Here is a 24,439-nt window from a genome sequence, read left to right on the forward strand (position 1 = left end):
ATTAAAATAGACAAGAGTGCACCCAAACAACTGTCCACTTTATAATACCAAACCAAAACCTTGGAGGGAGGGGAGGAACCGCCACGTATAGTTACTGAATTTCCAAAGATTTTTGACTTGGCAGCTTGGCTGGAAAGTACAAACCAAGCAGAATTAAGTTATGAGATGTCATCATTTCATGATGGCGCTCTGAAAGCGCTGTAGTCAGAATGAAACCTCTTCAAGCTCCTTCCGTCACTGCGACGCAGGACTTTGACTAATGCTCCAAACAAAGTGCCTACACTACAAACAACAAGTTCACATGTCAAAGTGGTGGGTGGGATGACAACAGTTTCTGTCTGAGAGCGGAGGTGTGAAGGAGAAGAGACAAGGGAAAAAAAAAAAGGGAATTTGGTTAAGAAACAGAGAGAGAGGAGACATTACGAGAGTGTTGACTAAAAATGGTCACTCTCTAGCTGATGGAAATGCCTGCAGGTAATTCAACTCCTTACTGACATGTTTCTAACTATATCTTTCTGATAAAGCCCTGTGTAGAACACAGAATGCTCTGTTTTAAAGCATTGCTTATATTATTCTGATCGAGACAGAAACTAAGCCTTTAGGAACTGATGCCAAATCAAATGGATGTGTATCATCCGTGTTGTGGTGGTAAAAAGATGGAGTCATGTCTCCAAAATGTGTTTAAAAATAGTTGTTAACTCAAAACACATTCAGAGCCATAACACATGCAATGTTAGAGCCTTCCCACTTTATGCTTCCAGAGACTTCGATCATTTGATTGGTCAAATGTTATCCTGACAGTCACGGTCTGCAGCTGATCCCTTCTCTTGACTGGAAAAAAAGTGAGAAAAACTGTTGCTGGCATTTCTCCCCCTGTTTCTCTGCCTGCTTTCTGTAACCGAGTCCCCTCTTTGTTGCTCCAGTGGCCTCCATGCTGCAGACAGGGAGCAGTAGGGAGGGGACCAGCTAATTACGCTGCCATCTGTACGCTCACACTGCCACTCTGACTAAATGTTTAACTGCCACAGGACAAGCTCGTGCACCCGCAAAACACGCAGCACAGATGGCAGCTGATGACGCCACTAATAGGTGTCACTTGGTGGTGCGACTCCTGGGGTCCCTGGAGAGGAGGGGTGATGGGGAGCAAGAGGAAGAACTTCAACTTCTAAAATAATCACATTTATATATTTATATGACGGCTCTCTTCAGTTCCTTTGCTGCATTAAGGAAATAATAACAAGATAAAGAAGTTTTGATTCACAATCTTGTACTATTGACACATTTTAGTTGTTAGTAAAGTATACATTTGATGGCAAGTGCTCTACGTTTAAACACAAAGGTAACTAGGTAATGTCAAAACACAAAGCTCGAACTAGCAAAGTTATCGTAAATAACTGTAAACCACAAGGCAGCTGAGAATCTACAGCTGAGGCACCGAATCAAGAGAAGTGACGCGTGCAGTAAGTGCTGCCCAATACAAGTGGATAGGAGCACATGATGTGACACCTTGGATATCGTGAGAAATATGGTCACAGAGTGATTGGACTCGACTTGCCTTTAAAGAGATGACAGATTTGAATCTGTCATGACAAAAACTATTTCGGGTTGTAAATCACACGTGCCAGACACACATTACTGAATCACAGTGCAGCATCACAGAAATAAACAGAAATAAACTGCCCGTCCAAAAAAAAAAAAAAAATGTCACACACTCACACATGCCTGTAGCTTTGATTACAGCATGCATTCACTGTGGTGTCGTGTTGATAAGCTTCTGCAATTACACAACATTTATTCCCATCCAGAGTTGCATTAATTTTTCTTCAACATCTTGTATCAATGATGAGAGAGTCCGACTGCTGCACAAAGTAAGAACTTCAAGTATCAAGAGGAAGATATATATATATATATATGACAGCTCTCTTCCTCCTACCTATTTGCTTAGTTAAATCAAGGTGGTGACTTTTTTTTTGTTTGACGGGTAGCACATTTTAATTTCAGTGACAACAGTAACTTCTCTTTATGAAAGACTGTAGATGTCTTAGTGTTCATCTGACCCGGTGTGACACATACCAATGTGTCCTAGTCAAAACAACAGGGACTTGGCAAAGTGTCACGAGATCTCTCATGACAGGAATTTATAAACACACAGCTCATTAGCAAGAATAAATCATATCTCCTAAGATCCAAAAACTAAATGTGGGACACTGATAACGTTATTCACAGACATCTGGCTTTTAGTGGCATTTTTACAACTGCACTCACTCTAATGCTGTCCCACGTCTTCCCAAACAGTTGCAGACGTAGTTGAAACTCCGCAAATGCATTATATACAGGCAGTTCTTTTTGATGTGGAACAGATTCAAAGCAATTCTCCTCTACTGTAGGATAGTAGCAGTGTATGTGTTGAATGATGCTAGGAAAAGTAGTGCTGAGTTAACTGAGCATTATCTTTAAACATCCTGTTAATAAATGAGACAATAAAAGTCATGGTAATAACATGTGAGGAGAGAATTTGAATACATCATTAAAATATATTTATAAAAAATATATTAATATGACATTTTCTATAGCCTATATACAGTACTGTGTATATGCATTATATACAGAAAGCACTGTTTTGTTGTCAGTGTTGTTGCCTTGTTACTGTCAGGGGGAGTAAGAGCAAATCAGCATTTGTTTTTCTGTCTAGTTTACAGTCCAAGAAGCTCAATTTCTAAATATGTAGCTGAAAGTGTCTATTAGCACATATTAAAACACCTTGTCTACAGTATGCCATAGACACACATACCTGTCAGTTACGGTGTAAGCAAACTACATTACCCTAAGTTCATTCAAACCACATTACACTCTCTGTACATCTGACAACGTAGTGATTTGACACAGATGGAGAACTAACTCCCCTTGAATCTAGACGAGGCCTGGAGCCTTGCTAATTGTATACACAGACACATCCACACACACAACAATGATCCTGTTACATTATGCACTGAGAGAATCTGGTTAAGTAATATAATCCTGCGCAAATACAACAGTGTGGTAGACCAGAGGCTGAAACATTTCTGGTAATGCACTCATACCACAGACACAGGGGAACACACTCACACACAGACTCACAAACACTTACGCACACAGTTGAATTTAGAAGGGTGATTCACTGAGTACAAAATAGTGAGAGCTTTTACATGTACCCTGCAAATGATGGAGAGGGAAAATACTGTACCACACACTGTAATTTCTGGACTCGCGTCACACTCACCAGCTTCTGGAACAAATGTCCCACAGTAACCTTCTCATCCCACTGCTGGATGTTGGGTAAGAGGGAATCATAGAACTCCTTGTGGATCTCAAAGATGTCCTGTATTTTGTAGAAGATGGTTTCTATCTGCGACATGCTCAGGACGGGCTGGGAAGTTGAGACTGTGGCCTTCAAAGGACGAATGGGCTGAAGAGACAGAGAGAAGGGGGAACACGGTGAACACAGCTAATGAGAATCATCAACCATAAAGGAAATGATTGAATTGATACTGTGAGGGTTGTTCACACACAAAAGTTGTGGCTAATTTAAGAAGAGGCTACCATAGAGAGTAATTAATTGCAGAAGCCTAATTGGGCTAGTGTGTGACACAGTGATAAATGTGTAATCATAGTCTCTCTGCTCTGAGACTGGGTGACTCGTCTCTGTTCTGTTGTTTCTGACCAGTCAGATTGCACGCCAACTCAGTTAATCATAGATAAGTGTGGAGTAGAAATGATAGGGGAGGGGGGGGACCCTGATTTACAAGGAAAACATAAGAGCTTTCACGTCATGGAAAAAAGCTTCTCTGGAGTCGATGATGAAACTACACTGCCACTGATTGCAGGGGTTGTGTGACGGCTAATCAGACAGGCCGGCTCATTTAAAAACACTAACAGCGTTTGTAGGTGTATATATTACAACATGGCTCATTCTCAGCTTAGAGGAGTTACAATACACGTTGATGGCTGTGGAGGAGATGAGAGGAGAGGAGAGGAAAGGATAACACTGTGTCTACATAAATAGTGAACTGTGAGCAGCACATTGTGTGTGTCCACACTACTGAGTGTAATGTCATGAGTCCAGCGCACTGGGGTGATGTGTGTAACATTAACGCAGCTGAAAACAAGGGTATAATATGATTTATGTTGTGTTATGTAAGAGAAATATGAGCATTACACAGGCAGGAAACACATCTGGATTGGTAAAAATCCATGTGGCACATGTGAGATGAACAATATAAGTGAAGTGCTTTCAGTGTAGACATGGGGTAAGAAAGAAAATGAGAGAAGAGGGGAGGAGAAGAAAGAAAAGGAAATGAGATTGAGGGTCCTCTTTACTAATCCACTGAAGTCAGCACTTTTGTTTATATTTTAAGTTAAAAATGATCTTCCTAAAAAAAAGTGTCGTCTTGTCAGTTATATTTATTCATTTCATTAGACATGCATGTCTATACATTGTCAGATGTTGAAACTAGGCAGCATAAAACGCTCTCTGTTGTCTGAGAACCACCAGCTTTCCAACCTTTTGACAAATTCCCACACTGTGTAATGGCATATGGGGTTACCAAACCCTTATCCAACACTTGACGTGGTTTCCCTTTAATTGGTAGTATAAACTCTTAAATTAAAAAAAAAAAAACAATTAAACCCAGTGTAGTTACAGCTTGTGTTTGGGACATTCTCCCAATGAGGAAGTGAACAAGGGCAGGAACAACTTCTTTGAATTGTATAAGGACTCATTGCGTCACCACCTAGGACCACAAGATACGGAAGTGAAAGACAGACTAGATTCTTGTCGGTATTAAGGCAGGCTTGGAAAATAACTCCAGCGCCTTGTGTTTAGGCAGGTGGGGGTTTTGTGCTGTAACTCTAGTGCGACGTAACGATTTTACAATGACAATGTCGGTCATAGTGCAGCATGCAGCTGAGAGGGGCCGGGTATGACATAGTGGCTTAGCACAGGGAAGTATGTTTCAGGAAATTATTGTGACTGCGGTCCTGCTGTCAGTATGACCATTAACCACTAACAGCATGCACAGTTCACATGGCTCTGTGTGAACCCTAAAAGCAGCAGCACTGCTACATAAGTTGTTCCAGTCAGCCAGTGTCAGAAGGTTTTGTACAAAGTGACAGAAGAATATTGTTTGCAGACTATGTGTTAGTGTGCCTCACCAGCAGCAGGGCCTCCAGCTGGTTAAGGTAGATCTCCTCGCTGGCCAAGAAGCCCGACAGCACTAGTTTCTTCATCTCCAGCCCCTTCTCGATGTCTCCCTGTAGAACAAAACACACCTAAATGTAACAGCGCATCATCCATCTTAATTTCTAACCAATGCCACAAATTCATTCAGCATAATGCCACTGATACCTCCTCAGATCAACGTGAGATTTACGACACACACACACACACATCATCCACAGTTTGCCCAGAATCTTTGCCCATCTGAAAACATCTAAATGGCTTGTTTCCTCTTTGGAAAGTAATTCTCCAAGTGCTTTCAGGCAGTTGTTGTGTTTGAAGTTCAGGGAAGTCACCACCCTAAACCAAATCATGCTGGGAAACAGTCACAATCAAAACAAATCACACTTTCATTCCCATGCCTTTTTAAAAAGTCTTAAAATACAGTATACTGTGTGTGTGTGTGTGTATATATATATATATATATATATATATATATATATATATATATATATATATATATATATATATAAAAAAGTGGAGGAATACACCTGCAAGTCTTGAGCCAGAAAAGTTCAAGTGAAGTGAAAAGTTTTAGCATTTATGCTTTTAAATATTCTGCTTTGTGAACAGATCAGTTACATTTCTTTAATTCTTCCTGCTGTTCACTACTGAAGCAATGTGATACAATCCCAACAATGTTTGGGGAGAAAGCATTGAAACACATACGACAGGGTGACACACCAGTCAGACTCATTTCCACTCCGACCTTTGTACATTTTATGCCAATCTCTCTCTCTCTCTCACACACACACACCCACACACACACACACACTTGCACACTATGCAAAACCAGGTCTTTTGCCCCTAAAACACTCTATAATCTTGTGAGGACCAGCTAAAATGTCCTCACAAGACCAAAATATGATCACAAGATGAACAGAATATGGTCACCCAAGGAAATGAAGCTATATATAACCATACACACCTCATGTGGGTGTAATTCGAGACCATAAACACTGTATAGCACATATAAAAACAGAGTATAACAGTCATATACTAGAGAAATCGGCACTTCAGCTGTTGGACTTTCTTATTTATTGTAACACATTTACAGCTACTATAACAGAGCAATAATCTTTTTTATAATTTATCATCTCAAATAAGGTGATTCATTTGTGACGTCAAGGGCTGTGAAGCATTTCAGTGAATTCAAACATTGCTTAGTTATGATTAAAGCCTAATGATTAGCTGAAACTTCACAGATGTTCCTGCTACATCCACACAGTGCTCCAATGAAGACTCGCTACTTTAGCTTTACAGAAAGATTCAATGATATATTAATCGTAATCCACCGTGTGGTGTAAAAGGCTACAGCGGTCTGTGCACCTGTTCCGGCAGACTTTCACTCTTTGCCCCTGCTAAAGAAATACACATCCACAGCCAAATGGCAATAAAGTGGATGAGTGTAGTGTTGAAGCGTCACATATGTACTTTCTGGGAGGCCAAAGAACGTTCAAGAGCAGAATCAAGGATTAATTATTGACACAGCCAGATGCCCATTATGATACCACCACACCAGCTTTGCTTGATAAGACAAAGAAGGAGCCATGACCTCATAGCTTTAACCCAATCATGACTGACATCCATCTTCTGCCTCAGGACTGGAGGTGTACTACTGTATATAATACTAAGGTACTAAGATACAGCATACACTGTACATTATACTGTATATGCACAATACATACTTTAAAAGATATTAACATGTTGCCTGTGTAAGTTAGTTAACTTTAGCTCTGTTTTGACGTGACAGGACCTTCTGACTTGTATTAATGGTTGGTGTTTGTTGAAAGAAACTAAAAGATAAAGTTTCTTATGGTTTATATCAAAAGCTGCCCTAGAAATGAGTCATGCTGTTGACACTTGTTGATATGCAAGTACTGCTGCAGCACTCACTCATTTATTTTAAGCAACAGAAACCATTTGCACGACCACATTTACAGACGGTGTTTTTATAAAACAGTTTCCATTAAAGTTACATTCCACAGAAACTTTCAAAGCTGTTTTACGTCTTGGACATGATGCCACGTCCCTCCTAGTTATGCTGATCATTGACCATAACAACACAGCAAAAGGCATCTCGCTGTCAAGGTAAACATGCATTACCACCAAGGATCTGCGTATTTGTTGGTGCCGTGTTAAAGTTACTCCTTTAGTGACAAATATGTCACAGCTGGATGGGGGAGAAAAAAAAAAAAAAACAGGAAAGGAAGGGAAAAACTATTTCTTTCTAACAGCAGGGATATTTTCCTTCTGCTGCACAAAGAGCTACTGTGTGGCCAGAGGGCAAGATGAGAAATGCATGAGCGCTGAAAAAAGTTTTCCAAAGCAACCTGCTCTCGTTCATGCACCTCTAAGTTTTAAGTTCTGCTTCTCACACCGACAAACATTACATGTTTTTTTTCGTGGTGGCCTCTGTTATCGTTCGGCGCGATATAGGAGCTGATATGACGAGTGGTCACGACAGTGCAGGCAGCCCTGCTTTTTGTCAATTTGTCTACTGGAAGGAGTAGAGAGACAGAGACACACACACACACACACACACACACACACACACAGTTAAAATACAGAAGTTACCATGAGAAACAGAAACCAGATGTCTTTAAAACACAGCAGATTAAGGAGACATGTGCTCCTTAGTAACTGCCTCATCAGACGTCTCTGAGACACTAATGGCTCTCACACACTCACTCACACACACACACACACACACACACACTCATAGGTACACGTAGCAGCACATTGTGAAGCCACTTCATGCCAAGCACCAATAAGACTATACACTTTGCTAGATTTAGCAAAGCTTCAGCCTCAGCGTGTTACAATTGTCTACACATGTACATGTGTCCGCTTGGTCTCCACCCTGCATCCAGCTGTGCAGCCGCTGTCTCACCTTGAACTGTCTATGTAGTGGAGTGATGGGTTCCAGGTCCCCATCTCCATATTCAAACACCTCCTCCTCCTCCAGCACCCTGTCCAAGTAGCACAGCACCTCCTCCTCTTCCTCCTCCATTATTCTTCCTGTCTTTGTTGTCCTGTCCTCCTCCTCCTCCTCTCCTCTTTCTGCCCGTGATTCCCTTCTTCAGGGCCTGCTTGGACACATCAGTGTTTTCCCTTTAGAGCGAGTCGTCTGGACACCGAGAAGGAGAGAAAGAGAGACGACTCCGCCTACACAACCCCAACCCCTTCCTCCACTGGGCTTCCTGGTGTATATATGTGTGTGTGTGTGCGTGTAGTGTGTGAAAGCCACTGTTTCACCGCGGTCGATGAGATCTGCCCTGCCTCTATCTGCGCCCCTCCCCTCACAACAAACACTGTCCAGCCACTTCCTTGATGGCTACATAGACGGTTTCTCTTTGTGCTTCACTGGAAGAGTCTTTCTTCTTCGTTCGGTTTATTTCATTCTTCTGTTTTCTTCACGAAAAGCCACTTCCTCATTAGACAGACACACAGTTTCTGTATTTCCCGTGCCACTGAGCACTGCAGAGTTCATTTCTGCCTCCTCTCTGGCCATTGTCTCTTTATTGATCTGCAGTGAGGCTTGGATGTTGAGCTGAGACCAGCTAATGTTCTGCTGGTGCGGCTGGTTCTAATTACGTTTCACATAGTCCGCTAGTTTACAGCAGTTTCACACAGGCAGAACCCGGGGTTGAAATATAAAACAATGTTCATGTGCAGCAAGACAAGTTGTTGGGAAAACCATTACATCTGGATCATTGAAATGAAAGAAAACTGAAGTAAACTGGAATAAATTCAGCTCTGAGTTTGTCTGCATTTGTGAATAAACACAGTTGACTCTTCAAGACCTTTCACCCTGTTCATGACCTGTAGGTGCCACTTTACAGGAAGTGGCAACCTCTTTTTATATTTCTCTCTACTTCATCTCTCTTTTTGTCTCCTATCCTCCTTTAGTTTTTTTCTCTGTGTGGCAAATGTCCCTGGTTTTTATCTGGCTTGCTAAATCCAGGCTAGTTCTTCAGTTTTCTAACCACCTAGCCTACATTATGTAGGTCACACTTGTTTTACAGGCCGCAGACTTGGAACAACATTGGGAAAATAAATAAAAGTAAAGTTACACTTGTGGCTTGCATTTGTAGGTCACAACCATTACACGACATTAACATGAGCAGGGGAAGAATCATGTGAGGAAAGAAAAGAAATTAACACCAGACCAAAGGAAGGGCAGAATGGAAAGAGAATAAATATGACAAAGAAAAAGAGGAAGAAGCAATAATCAAGTCGAAACTATTTGATTTATTAAGCCTGAAATAACTAATTTGCCTCACGCAATACCATTCACACGAAATAAGGAAATCCTGTGACAAGAGTTTAAGAAGAAGGAAATCTTTAGCAGATCTACATGTGGCCCGTATGCAAAATTAGAAGAAAATATCTACAGTGCATCTTTGTAGAGAGTCTATGTATGTTGGTGTTGGTGTGTCAGCGTCAGCTCTCTCATGTCAGCAGATGAAAAGCCCATGCAAGCTCAGTGGAAAGAAAAGCTGATTTAACAAGGTGGTGAGGAGAGGACAGTTTAGTGGAAGCAGTGCGAGACATGAATTTGTGTGAGACACAAACAGGTTCTTGCTGTATCAAATCAGCCAGGAGTATGAGTTCCTTTGACCCAGTTTCTTCAGACATGTAAAGGGCAGAGTGGGTGATTTACTATAAAGTACAACATTTAAAAATGAATATATAGAAAATGTCCTGGCTCGCCTGTTCTTACCCGACCTTCCCACTAGATGGAGATACAGTTCCAGTTATGTGAGCTGACCTGAGCTTGAGTGACTCACAATGAATTTAACAGAACAACAGGCTTATTCATTTATAGATCACTGCCATTAAAGCTGAAGTCAAAGTATATTTACAATACTATGGCAGTAGAGTGATAATAGAGACAGTCAGGAAGCCAAGGAGAGAAATAGCAGGCAGATGAGCTCAGAGAGAGAGGTGAGGGTGACTATAGTGTAGTAAATAACACAATGTGAGGTTTAGGATAGAAAAGGTGACGTGAGGCCTTTCTATAGAAGGTCATTTACTTGGAAAAATGCTCTATTTCTGTTCGACATGTATAACACACTGTGGAAGTGCGAATCACATAACAATGGTCTGCTTGGCCGCTGTAGTTTTCATTCAGGCTTTTCATGCTGCCGTGAAGTGTGTAATGAAAGCCTGCTAGCATCTCTGTGTGTGTGTGTGTGTGTCAGCATGTGTAGGAGGGTCAGTTCTGGTCAGGCACGACTCCCGCTGAGCATCCCCAGGGCGCTGGAGCACCCACTCACTGAGTGATACACAAGTGGTCACATTAGAGACGCACAGCAACACTCATACAAACACACACACACAAACACACACAACTGTGCGGCATCAAAAGCGCACCGCTAACTTCTGATCTTCTGATATGAAAGAGGGAGTGAATATAGTAGGTGACTCACTGGACTACAGAAATATGCAAATAAAAAGATTCTGAAAACATTCCACAGTATTATATAGTTGAATATGATTTGAGTATGAGTCTAGCGTATTTGCATTTCATGCAAGCTTTTACATTAGCTGTTCTGTCTAGTATCTGGGAACTGGGAAAGTCCACAAATAACAGCAAGTGTTTTATATTTCTGGGCTCCTCTCTCCGTCTTCACATGCACAGCCAACCCAAACCTTGCACTACAGTAAAGGGTGCCTCCTACAGTATCTTGATTTAACATAATGCACTGTGGTTTTAATAGACTGAAAAGCCAAAGAAATCTCACCACAGCCTCAACAATGACTGACTGACATGTGATCATTGCAACTTTTTTTAAAGAAGTAGCAAAAAAAGTCTTACTGTACAACACACAGTGCTTGACTATGTACCCAAATCACCCACAGACTGGTGCATTGGTGTTGGTGGTGTCAAACCTCATCTGGGTTGGTTGTCATTACTTGCTGTGACACCTGCAGCGTTTTGCAGGCAGATATGCGATTGTGGCTAATCGCTACCAATTACGGAGGGTGAAGATCTGCCAGCTAACTTCCGGAAAAGACAACGAGGCCAGAAAAGACTAAAAGACATCATCACAGAGCTATCGCCATTAGAAAGATGGGATGTGGTGAAGTCATATTAGGTAAAGCTTCTATTACTATTTAGAAATAGAAACACTTCTGTATTTCTGTTAGTATACTGCAAATAGAACAGCAGGTTAGGGTGTTAATGTATGATATAAATGTATTATATAAAAACACATCATTTTAACCCTATTAAAAAAAGTCTCTGTTCTAGGTTTGGAGAAGATATTAAAAGGGTCATAGTGAATAATTAATATTTAGGTTTTTATTACATGGGCCACATACAAGCCACATATTAGCTGACATTACTCTGAATTCTACTTTTTAATACCATAATTACTGCAAAGGTCTACTCTGATTTTAGTTTAATAAAAGATACAGCAATACTCACACACCAGCAACAGAGCAATAATATACTAGTTATAGCAGACAGCAATACAACACACCAAACAAGCACAATAGTGCTTCAGGAATTTTTTTATGTTATTCTTGCCTGGAGGAGAAATGCACCTGAGCAGTCATCTGGCAGTTAATCACAACCTGGATCATCCAGGTTTATGATTTATGTCTCCTGTCTTCTCACTCTCTCATCTGTCACATTACACGACTGTCTGATAAATGTAAAGTCTAGTAGTTGAAGTGAGGGCGGCAACAGAGCTGAACCTTCATCTGCATATGTGTGTGTGTATGTTTCCACTCTTACCCCAGACAGCAGGCCCTCTGGTGGTGTGGGGGAGACAGTTTCTCCATCAGGCCCCTGCGGCATGCACAGCTGGGGCGACATGGTGGGCGATTCATCAATATAGGGCAGCGTCTCGGAGCCATCCTGAGACTTGACATCCTCTGCCCCGTCCGCCTCGTAGCCATCTGTGTTGTAGTTGAAGTCTGGAGAGAGGGGGAGACAGAGGGAGATAGGAGTTAGCATTTCACCACAGAGAGCAAGGCCATCACTGGGCTCTAGTTACTCACAACTACAACTCAATGAAAACAATACAGTGTTTGCCTCAATGTTTCTCAGAGCACTAAATGCTCTTGTTACCCACCATCTATTCTGCTAGCTGTATAAGGATTAAATGTCAAATGTATTTAATCAAGAGGACAGAAAACCACTGACAGCATGTTGGGCTGTCATTACATACAGCAAACACTTATATAAATATAATGTAAGGATCTGAAAGCTTAAATTTCTGATGGAGAAAGTTTGAGCAAGCAGAAGACATGCAGAGTTTTAATATGTGTTTAAAAAGAATGAAGATGGACTACGCAGAATCACAGGCTGACCCTTTACTATGCACTATACAAGCTACTGTAAAGCTCAGCTGCATTAACAAGCTGAAAACATGCCAACAGCAGCGTGAACTGCCTGAACCAGTTTCAGGGCTCAACTGTGTATGTAATTATCTAGCGGTATAGGAACCCTGTGCTGAGCATGCTAGACTGTGAATTAGTCTTAGTGTCCGTGTTGAGGTTGAAATTCATGTCCTGTGACACCACTGGCATCCAGGCCTGAGTAACAGTGACAGCTCCAGTGGAAGGGAACAACTCTGAAGCGGTTCCTGCCCCGCCTTCAAAGGACCCCTGCTGCATAAACAAAAAGGCATGTAGAGATTTTAAAAAGCTTATGTCAGAAATATTGGAGAGGAAAGGTGTGTTTTTAACTGTCTAATCAATATGAAGTCATTTAGACAAATGCTGAGCAAAGGTGCAAACAAACCGAGCTTGTGCAACTATTACAAAAAGACGGTTTTAAAATCTGTGACCACTGAATCACGAGGGTTCTGTGTAGGAGTTCTTATCGGCCTGCATGTAACTTGCACTAAGCTAAAACCAGCGTTTTAAAGTGCAACTGATCACCACTGCACAGGTCAATCCACACTGGGATGACACATGCGATCAAGCTGACGGGTGCTTAGAGCGGTCGACACACTGCCGTCTGTCACCTTCAGACACACCATAACCCACAGTCACCAGACCGCTCACCTGCCAATCAAAAAAAAAAAAAAAAAAAAATCCCCTCCATCTGTTAGTTGCATGCAAGCATGTATGTGGAGAGTCATGGCTACCATATGGATTATTTATAGCTGTTGGGGAAATAGCTGTTAAATGGGTCGTAGCGGACTTAATGAAGCAAAAACAAAACACTGCCAGTGTGATGAAGCGCAGCAAGAGGACACTAGCAGAACACGCGGTATTAGGGCAAGAGGGCCTGAGGTTAGGTTACTTGTCCGACTGTGCTGTGATCAGGCCATGAACAAAATCTACTTTTCCAATATGCAATTCCACATTTATTGGTTCCTTTCCCCTCAGCCTCCCATCTGTTCCCTCTCTGACTCCTCCCTGCACCTTCTGGCCTCCTGATAGGCTAGTTTATCCTAATATGCTGAGGTTTAAGTGTGTCCATGAAAATGTGAGAGAGTGGAAGATGCTCTTGTTATTCCCATGCATTTACCTGCTTCAAATCTTCAAATTTCAGCTGGTTCATGGCTTTGAAAGGTGTTAAAGCTGCTGGAAGCCCCCCCACCCCACTTGATACAAAGACATACAGTTTAGGTGAACTGCAAACGAACTTGCCTGAAAGTGTGAATGGGAGTTTCAACCCCGTTTTTTTTTTTTTAAAGTTTGTTAAGCCTGTGACAGACTGGCAACAACAGATGGAAAGCACAGAAAACCCTTCAAGCCTTCCCTCAGCTGAACACTCACATCTAGACAAGAACCAAGGCCTGTTCCTTCTTTCACAGAGATGTCGGCCTTGATTCTTTTCTATTTGCAGAAACATCCATAGGCAGCAGAAACTATTCAGAAACACAGAGTTGAAGCAGCGGGAACAAAGCAGAGCACACTGTATGAAGGCATCTCTTTAGTCCTACGTGTTTCTCTGCATGCGTACAGATGCACACCCTCTCATGCGTTTGCTGCTTTAACGGCGGCTGTGTCCATAACATGTGTCAAACTGTTAATGTGTCATTACAGCCATTCTCTGGTTGACTCAAAGCTATTTGGTGCGTGATTAGTCATTATTTACCCTCATTATGTCAGATTTGCCATAGTAATATAAAATACACAGAGGTACAGGGAGAGACAGAAGCAGGGAAAAAAAGAAAAGGGCACTTGTCAAAGTGTCTCTTTCACTATGACATCAAGGAGATAGTTTGTTCACCAACATTTAGATCATAGCCATATGCAGCCCCAGTGGAGAAACTCTGTACCTTCACAGATAATTTAATAGAACAATCTCAGATCTACATCTAGATACACAATCATTAAAGATTTTAAGGTTATTTAAGGTCTGATTGTCCAACTCCAACAAGTCGAAAAGCAAGATGACAAAACCTGTTTAGTAAGGGAATGACAAACAAAGCAGATGCTCACTGTAATTAACTAAAACTATGCTATGGGCAATTTAGAGTCTGTGATTAATCTAATTTAAAAACCTAAAAAAGGATCCTGAAACCCAGTTCCGTCTAGCTGTGAGGCAACGGTAAAATTCACATGTACTGACAAATTAAGCAAATCACTTTGAGTTAACAATGATATATACTTTTAAACAATGAAGATTAAGTAATTGTAAATTCCCCTTTAAAGGGTAAAGACACCTGTGACATCTGGCAAGAATGACAAGGCAGTAATTCCAAGTTAAAATGTCAAGTTAAAAAATGAAACCCACCTCTGCACTAGTATGTTTTCGTCTCTGAGGATTTTTTTTCAATAACATTCCCATTTTGACATTGAATGCTTCTGAACTATAAATGGCAAAGTTCACAATGATTCTTTGTAGTACTCACTCAACATGCAGACTTTCATATCAGGAAGGAGGTATTATGTGCTCGAAGAGATATTTAAATATTATATTACTTACTCAACACTGTGCTTCTGTGGCACACATACATGACTACTATACTACACTACACTAGAGGGCTTAAAAGCACTCAGTGTTTACAGTATGGAGGTATACACTAGAAACGCAGAAACCATCAGATACAGTAAAGATGAGGAGAAGGGTGTGCTGAGAAGGAGGAAATTAAGTAAGGTACATCGACTAGCTTATTCTTTAAATACCAATAAGCGACATCTAAAAGGTAAAATCAGCTAAACAGGGAAGAATTCAAAACATGCAGCCCATTCAAAAATGTGACACATTTACAAACCGCAACAAGGTAACTTCATATTTATTGCTTCTTATTACTTAACAAGACGTAGATGCTGTTGGTAGGAGATACAAAGCAGATACGATGTCAGTGGAGCATGGCAATCTCACCAAAATTTGTAAAGATATTACAGAGATATTATAAGATATTATAAGACTGGACCAAAGTTATTTTCCTCCCTGAGTAATTTGGGCTCAAACAAAGAATTTCAAAGACTGTTTTTAATGTTGAAGTCCAAGGAGATCTTCATGCCACATATGGAAACAACATCTGTCCTAAAAAGCTGCAGATTTGTACACCACCCTCAGAATACGAACATGTGCACATGTGTCACTGCACACAGTCTGACAAGCTGAAATGTAGGCTGCCTTTGTCAGCTAATGCGCTCTGACAAACACCATGCATGTACAAACAGGAAAATCAATGTTGCACACTCAGTCCATGGAGTGGGAATTCTTCTGTGTCCTCAGCTTTACCCTGTTATTACTGCTCATTAGGACAGTATCCACACATTCACAATGATATTAAACATGATTAAACCATGACATGCAGTTTAACAGGATGTAACATCAAGTAAAAAGGATTGATGTGCAGAGGAGGAAGATCCTATTGAAAAATCAATACAACCTTCGGCCAGGCACATAACTAAAGTGAAGTGAACCTAAATAAGACCGCCAAGACTGCTCACACACACTCATCCACAGACAGGAGAAACTGCACCTACTATTACTGGAGAGCAGAGAACGAACGACGCACGCAGCCTCAAAGAAGAAAGCCATGAGCGTGCTGTTGTCTGACCAAAACCTCTTCACTGGCAGTCATCCGTGTCACTGAGGCAGCCAGGCAAATATCACGTCAAAACCTGAGTTCTCCAACTCAGCAACACAAACTGAGACGCTTGTAATATGAAATGAGAGAGCTGATTTGGAGCCATTGAATACATTCCCTGTTTTTAAAGCCTTCAGTTAGGACTCATTCAAATGAAGGCAACAATGTTATATTGAAAAACCCCCACAGCCGAGGAGGAAGCAACAAACGCATACGCACAAAAAGACACCAGTTACTATAAGGAAGCTATAAAATGTATTTACACATCGACATGTCTCTCTGCCCGCTGAATACTGTCACATTACTTCCTAGCTGACCCATAATGACTATGCTGTTATGGTTTATAGGTCACGTTTTAGAGCTTAAAAATCAATGGGCATCTGTGCATGTCCGTAAGAGGAACCAACCAAAACTAGAACACCGGTTCTGATCATTTGACCACTGGTCAGACAACATAGTGGAAGGCCAACTGTCCAAACCAAAGGCTGAAATCCACAAGCTGCTGCAGTGAAGCCAGCTGTGGATTAGTGCAGTATTTCATTATTTCACAAATTATTTAAATCATGTTGTTGTTTGTAATGATGATGTAATGGGTCATATTGAAAGAACAACCTGATAGTAACCAGGCAGACTCACAGTTACTGTAGCATCCATGTGCATAAAAGCTTATTCCTTCAGTGCCGTTAATATGTTGGGCAGGAGTGGGTGGTCATAACGCCGCTATTAGCTGAACTGAGTGTGTATAAACCCAGCCTCAGTAGAAACCACAGATCTACTGCACGAGGATGATAAAACCACTGCTACACTCACACTTCCCATTCTGTATGTGCTGACAGAGGCAGCAGTGTCTGCAGAGAGCTTTAAGGAAACAGCTTTGATTAAAATGAAGATTCAATGATGAGGATGGGTCGAACAAGCTGTAGAAATTGCATGAACTGAATTACCATCTCTGCCTAATGAAAGCCATAGCTCTTGTTTTGCCATCCTGCTGCTGTGAGCTCAGAAAAGTAATCGTAACAACTGTGCTACAGCTGATTCTAGCTGTATGGTGTAAAATTCATGTTTCATTATACTCCAGTAGTGAAAAAGTAACATTATGAAACTTCTGACATAACATCATCTCCATGTGGCCACTTAATGATGGGATTTAAAAAACAAAAACAAAATCGACCTAGATGTGCAAAATACATCCTCAGTATTAGAAATGTTTCATGTCTGCTATATCCTCCTACTGCTCTGAATCTCCAGCACACTAGTGTCTGTACTTCATGTATTTGAGTTTGCTTTCACTCTCTCTCTCTCTGGACTTCCATTTCGGTCCACTTAATGCTTTGGGAAATTAGTACAGCCCCTGAGGAAACACAGACACTCTCACTGTGTCACTGACACCGCAGATATGTGCTCTACACAATTACTCGTGGGCTCTGGTGTGTGTTGATGGGGTTAGATCAATGAAGCTCCAGTTAATAAGGAATGGCTTGCAGCAAGAAAACCTTCCAAATACACACACACGCACACAAACACATGCAGAGCAATCTAACCTGCAATTGTAGAACTGCTCACTTCAGCGACAACATACATCTAAGGTGTTTAAATGCCTCATGTAGAGAAAACTACCTCTGCGGTTACAGGGAAGCTAGTTCGACAACTGGTGGAGTATGCAGTGCAACATGACTGCTGTGCAAATATTGTTGCATAACCAACTGGTTAAATCTGCAATCCTGCCTCTGCTACACTGCTACACATCCGCTGATCCAATGACCTTAGCCCAAAGTCAGATCACATCACTGTCTCTGTAAACCTCTTTTGACTGACGCCTCTAAATCCACCTGTCACTCTCAATAACTGGCCCGTGTTTCCATGGCAAGGACAAAGGCTGTCATGACAACTAGCCAGATTGATGCAAATGCTGGGCAATAAGGGTTTTGGTCGTGTCAGGAGGTACCTGATCTTCTGGAAGGACTACACTGTTAGAATACAAGGGAAACTTTCATAAAGTAGCTGAGAGCTGCACAGAGAGAGAGAGAACACCACATTAGCAATATGGTGGCCCAGGTTCCCTGGCTTCACAAACGTGCCACAAAAGAAGAAATCCATTATCGTGAACATAGCAGATCAAGAGTATATGTTTATTTATGACACATGGCTGGTAAAGTCTTGGTTACTTAGTCTGCCTCTAAAAAAAACAACATTTCTCCAACACCTCTGGGTTCAAGTGTTAAAACCATTCTAAGGATGGGTGGTGACGACATTTAAAGGCTAAGACTGCGACAGTATGAGCTACGTAAAGTGTTTGTTTATAGTGTATAATCACCCTACCATGCCCAAGTTGATCACAGCAGGAAAATGAGGAAATATTTGACAAGAACGTTCACACCTCATGTGCTCCACTGGCTACTCACAACCACAGGAAGTAACTTTTTTTAAACACGTTTTCTGTAGAAATATGGTCCAACACCTATTTTATTGTAGAAAAATATTTTATTGTTGACGCCCTCTGAAGTCAGACTCACAGAAAAACACTGGTAGCAGCTGTAGATTAAATATAAATTGCATATTATCGTTGTTTAACTACACTGAGCATTGAGTTGAAGTGAGGCTATAGCTGACAAAAATTGGCCTTCTGCTCAGAAATAAACAGGGTTTAAAACTAACATTGTGTGCTGCTGTGTGCATGTGTATTTGAGCGGAGGTAATAAAGGTGAAAGTAAATAATAAAGGCAGTGTTGGGCTGCAAAACCCTCGTAAAGTATACATCACATGGCCAACATGTCCACTGGGCTATCTGTGGCATCGCAGGAGCTGTGTGTATGTGTGCATGCACACACAGACATACCAGATACAAGTACAAACACAAAGAACAATATCTGGAAATAAAATAAAACTAGCATTTGGATTAACTTCTATGTATTCAGCTATAATAGAATAATAAATAACAGAATAATAGTTGGTATGCAAATGAGCAAATGAAGGCCTCCTCTGCACTACTGCACCTGCATATAGAGATAGGTGATTTTGTGAAATAATTCACCCTAAAAAAGAAAATCAGTAAGTCAATTTTCCCGTTTTATTAATTTAATAAAGAACTACTATTTAAAAAAAAATGAGCAAAAAAGTGAGGTTAAAGTAAGCACATAAAATAAGATCCCCCAGCACTGTCATCCTCCAAGTTCTCTTCTTTATTATCCATCTATAGGAGCTTGAAGCCGACAGTACAAAGTTGCAAACTAATAAAATCAGAGTGGGGAAAATTTGCTGCTGCAGTGTGGGAATTTAATCAGGGAGTTGCACTGCCTTGCTCAACAATTTTTCTAAGGAGTGGGATTACATCATGCCCTGCAGTCAGATAACACTATGTGGGTACTGAGCAGCAGCACAACTGCAAACTGCTACTGTGTAAAGGGCGCGCTGTAGCTGCAGCGACAGAGCACACACAGGCATTCACACATGGCTCATACATGTGTGCGTGCGTGTGTGTGTGTGTGTGTGTGTGTGTGTGTATGAACCTCCATGTTTCTTTGATATTTTATTAAAAGAGGAGTGATTATGTCAACATCTCTATTTATGTTTATTATTCAACTGTGTTTAATTGTAGGCTATATGTTGCTACATAATGTGTGTCTGTATGTGTGTGTGTGTGTGTGTGTGTGTGTGTGTACTCCGGACAGGCTGCCTCCTGCCCTGTGGAGCCACGACAGCATGACAGGACATCAGTGGTTTGACATATGTGTGCATGTGTGTGTCGACAGTGAACACAGAGACTTTTACACCTCCCTGTCCTGTCATCGTCAATCAGGAGGTGACACTAGGGAAATTAAAAGCTTTCGTGAAGGTCTAGCTTTACAGCCCGGGCCTGTATTCAACTCATCAAGGTGAAGTATTACAGCTGCAGCGACATGACATGAGACTCTGAGGACAGAACCAGCAGCAATATAGCATCACAGAAAAACACATTTCATCCCACCCTATGCAGATGCTTCAAATAAGAAGCTATACATTCAGAGGGGAGCTGTGGTGCCATGGTTAAAGTTTTACACAAATTTTCTGTTTCGTGACAACAAACAGCTGCTGGGGAATAGCAGATTGTGTTCTTGTGCTGCACGCTGCTTCCCACGGGAGCAATCTCGACTGGGATCAATCCAGATTAGGTAGCGATCAATATGCAGATGCACCCACCTTCCTCCACACACCCACACGAGCACAGATCCTCAAACAATAACTCTCAGGACATGCAAGTGAGCACGTGTCCGCATGTGCACACAGAGACACATCAGCAGATGCTCAGAATGAAAAGGCTTTCTGCACAATGACAGATTCCAATCTAGTCTGATATTTGAGAAATCAATTGTAATTTTATTTGATGAGGAATCCCTCCAAAGGTGTGGTGCCCAATAGTTATTAACCCTATTAACCCTAAGCCTAACCCTATGATTTCAAGAAGACATAGTCTAAACCAGTTAGGTTCATAGAGCAGCCACACACTGAGTGGGTGGCTATGGAGGCTCAAGCTCCTGAAAGTGGCCAATGCTACAGTCAGAAAAAAAAAACATTATTAAAATTAAAACAAAAACTCAAAAACAGTCCAACATTATTCGGTTTGTTAATATGTCCCATCCAATCTTCACATATGAAAAGCTGACAAGCGATTATAAAACAATTTGCCAATGAGATTTTTCTGTCAGTACACTTTTCCCAAACAACCCACTGTCGCATAAAACCATCTCATTAATAGCACTTTACCTTCAAGCTCACTGTATGCACCTTCTGTTTAAATACCTAGGACTTCACCCAGCTACAACCTACTAGTTTGACATTACAGTAATTCTAAATGATGCAAACTAAACCAGTGTCAAGAGCTGTGTGCCGCCACAGCAGAAAATCTGAGAGTCATCCTGTTAAGCCCAGGGTCTTTGTTTCCCCCTTTTCCCTCATCCATCCTGATCAAGTTGATAATGGGTTGGATCCTCGGATCGAGCTAATCGCCGTGCTCAGGAAACAGGCTGAGCACACTTTAAAGGTCAATAAGCTGCAGGACTCTCATGCATTAGTTACTGGAGAAAGAAAGGCATAAGGAAAAACAGACAGAGAGGAAAATGGGGAGAGTTGTTCTCCGAAAGTTTAGTGGAAGATGATGAGACAAGAATCAAAACAATAACAGCATGAAAGACCTAAACTGAAGAGACAGATAAGCCCTGAAAATGTTTTACACGGTGCATGCATTCCATTACAAATGTACTCAGATGATGCTAATGAAGATGTGTGCCCATTATCCACTCCACAACCTGTGAGCACACATCCCGAGCACTTCCCTGCTGGAGAGGACTCCAGTAAAAGGTAATATTTGCCTTTTATATCTCAAATGAATGACAGTTCTACTACAGCTGTATATCCTCACGTGCCATATGCCTGTAGGCAGCGAGAGATAAGGACCCCCTCTGCTGCAGAGCTGCATGCATGAATTGCCATTACCTCCATCACAGCAGCCCCCAAACCCAACCAACGTTACCATGGCAGCCAGCCACTATACATTGTAATTAGCTGCCCTAAATCCCAAAGGCTCGGACTGGTTGGATACAACCCGCTGCTTCACAGATTAGGACAATCACTGTCATACATGGGTCCTGAAGCTGTATCTTTCTGCACACGCACAAGCACAAGAGGTCAGATTCAAGTGCAGACACACCTACCAACACAGACAAAAACACACACACACACACACACACACACACACAAAGTCACTTACTAATCCAACATATTTCCCAGCCCACTTACCACCCTGCCCTCCCTCTCTGTGTTTGTATGCAGGTATGAGTAAATCAACTGTTCCCATGTACTGTAAGCTACTCACTGCCAACACACACACACCCACACTGAGCACAACACACAGCAGAGCTGCGCTACTGTGTGGGCATCTACGCCTCAGTGTGTACCAGCTGCGATCGTTCGTAGGTATGCGATAATGGAAAGTGTATCAAACGGTGCAGTGAAACAAAAGATGTATAACGAGTGAAGCTATTAAAATGCAAGTGGCTGTCGATAGCCCTCAGGGCAACCCTGAGTGATTACAGTGTCTATTTATTGCACTCCCAAGTCCAATTAGGAGAATATGATGCAGATTAGAGGCAGCTAGTCTCAGACATTCTAGGTGTGTCAGATAAACTAAAGAAATACCCCCAGTGATGTACCCTTCAGTCAAGTCATAGAAATGTTTCACATCACAGTAACACTTTTTAAGTAACTCTAAATGAAAGGAAGAAAGAGCTGCTCTTGATATAAAAAGAAGAGACACTCTCCCCTAAGGGGCACAAATCGATGAGAGAGTTCGTGACAAAGAAGAAACATGAAATCTGGAAGCTAATTAGGCCAAAAAGAGGCATGCAGATGAAAATGTGCAGAGTGTGGGTGTACACTCCAAGTCAGAATACAGAATCTACAGTGCACTGTGTGTTAGATCTAACCACTGGCAAGCCCTTTCTATACTTTCTTTGAGCAGACTAAGTAGAGGATTTAAAGAGGAACTTGAGTCCAATACAGTACAGTGTGTGCCCAGCAACATCAGCCATGTAAAAATGATGTATGGTGCTTTTGCACCAAGCAAGTTATTCATATACTGCTTTTTAAGCAAAAAAAAAAAAAAAAAAGTTTTCTAGAGGCTGGTGAGAACAACAGAGGTTGTTGGTTGAAGCAGTTTATAACACAACTAGAATAAGTGAACACCTTCAATCAACACTTGGATTCGCCTGTTTTCTTCTACTCAGACATGCATAAATGTATGCACAGACTCTACAAACAACAAGGCTGGATTTCAGTTGGTAAAGTTTAAGAAGAAATTTCTATTGAAGGAGACATTGAAAAAAGTGACAGGCGCGATAAGAGAGGAGGGGATGCAGCACGATGTCTGATAAATCGAGAGCAACAAGGCCATCTGGCACGAGCGTGTCAGCACGCTGTATATTGAGCACGCACACACACGTGCACGCGCAGAGAGTGGAGAGAGACCTTGTGGATGCCACTCCATTGATTTTGTGTTTGGTCCATCTACAAAAGGTCACAGTTAAGTGGTGAATAAAAATTGGACAGTGATTTAAAATAGTGGCCTCACTAGGACAGTCTTAGCCTGGAATGATGCCACCATCCGATTTAAATGATTTTATATATAAGGAAACAGATATAATTAAGAAACAATATGTTAGTTACTTGGCCCTGAGAATAAATTACATTTTCTCTAACTATATATCTTCTCCTGTTCAGACACCTTTCAAATGATGTATTAAGGCTTACAGCTGGACTCAGTGAGTCCCTGTAACTGAATGTGAGCATACACTTTTGACCCCAGCAGAAACACAACCTGCTGCTAGGAAATAGAAGGCCAACCCCCTGCTGGAGCTATTAATGTTTAAACGTACATGCACGAACAAAAATGTGTAAATACACACACACACACACACACACACACACACACACACACACACAGAAGAGAGAGATGTCTACCTGCAGGCAAATGTATTCTTGGTGCGACAGCCTCTGATACAGGCTGCAATCAAAGATTTTTATAAGTGATTTAGAAAGGTGATGTGCGCCCATTTAGGAGAACTTGGGATGGTATATGACACGTATGTGTTTGTTCACCTGAGTCTGTGTGAGTGACTGGTTGTTGCTTGAGTGCATCAATCAACACTCAACTCATAATGGCCTCATCTCCCGTTCCTGTCTGCCCCGCTCCTCTTTCCCCCCCTTCTTTCCTCTCTTCCGCTCGACTAACCTGAATGCTTAATCACGGACACTGCCTTCCGGGAGCACGTAAACATGCCAGCCAAGCCATTGGCCAGGGCTATGGGTTTACTCTCTGATGATAGGCTGAAGGTAACGGGGTGGGGGGGGGGGGGGGGGGGGGGGGGGGGGGTTACAATAGCCCTACAGGATGACTGCTGTCCATAGTAACTAGTAACCTATAAGACATAAACACACAGACACACACACACAGCTCTGGCCCCTCAGGACACGATGAAGATCCTCACAGAACACAAACACACTCAGACATGTGACACACCCTCTAATGTCAAGCACAACAAAGGATTTTCAGAGCTTCCCCCGTGGAGATATATAAGATATTTAGAACTAAATCTAGCTGAAGGTGATTCTTCAAGATGATAAGCACAAAGAATAT

General features: G+C 41.6%; 1 protein-coding gene across 5 annotated transcripts in view; it reads right to left on the minus strand.

Moving 5' to 3' along the window:
- Positions 1–24,439, minus strand: part of abr (ABR activator of RhoGEF and GTPase) — a 97,192-nt gene that overhangs the window by 50,459 nt on the left and 22,294 nt on the right. For 2 of the 5 annotated variants that reach the window (XM_026370472.1, XM_026370473.1), the window contains exons 2-4: positions 12,003–12,184; positions 5,191–5,289; positions 3,260–3,445 (exon numbers count right to left, since the gene is read on the minus strand). In XM_026370472.1, the coding sequence (XP_026226257.1) occupies positions 3,260–3,445; positions 5,191–5,289; positions 12,003–12,184 (467 nt within the window). Of the gene's footprint in view, positions 1–3,259; positions 3,446–5,190; positions 5,290–8,147; positions 8,411–11,792; positions 11,812–12,002; positions 12,185–16,168; positions 16,285–24,439 lie in introns of those variants that run through there. The other 3 variants (XM_026370474.1, XM_026370477.1, XM_026370475.1) reach the window with 3 other exon arrangements.

This window comes from Anabas testudineus, chromosome 14 (genome assembly GCF_900324465.2).
Source record: "Anabas testudineus chromosome 14, fAnaTes1.2, whole genome shotgun sequence".
Classification (NCBI taxonomy): Eukaryota; Metazoa; Chordata; class Actinopteri; order Anabantiformes; family Anabantidae; genus Anabas; species Anabas testudineus.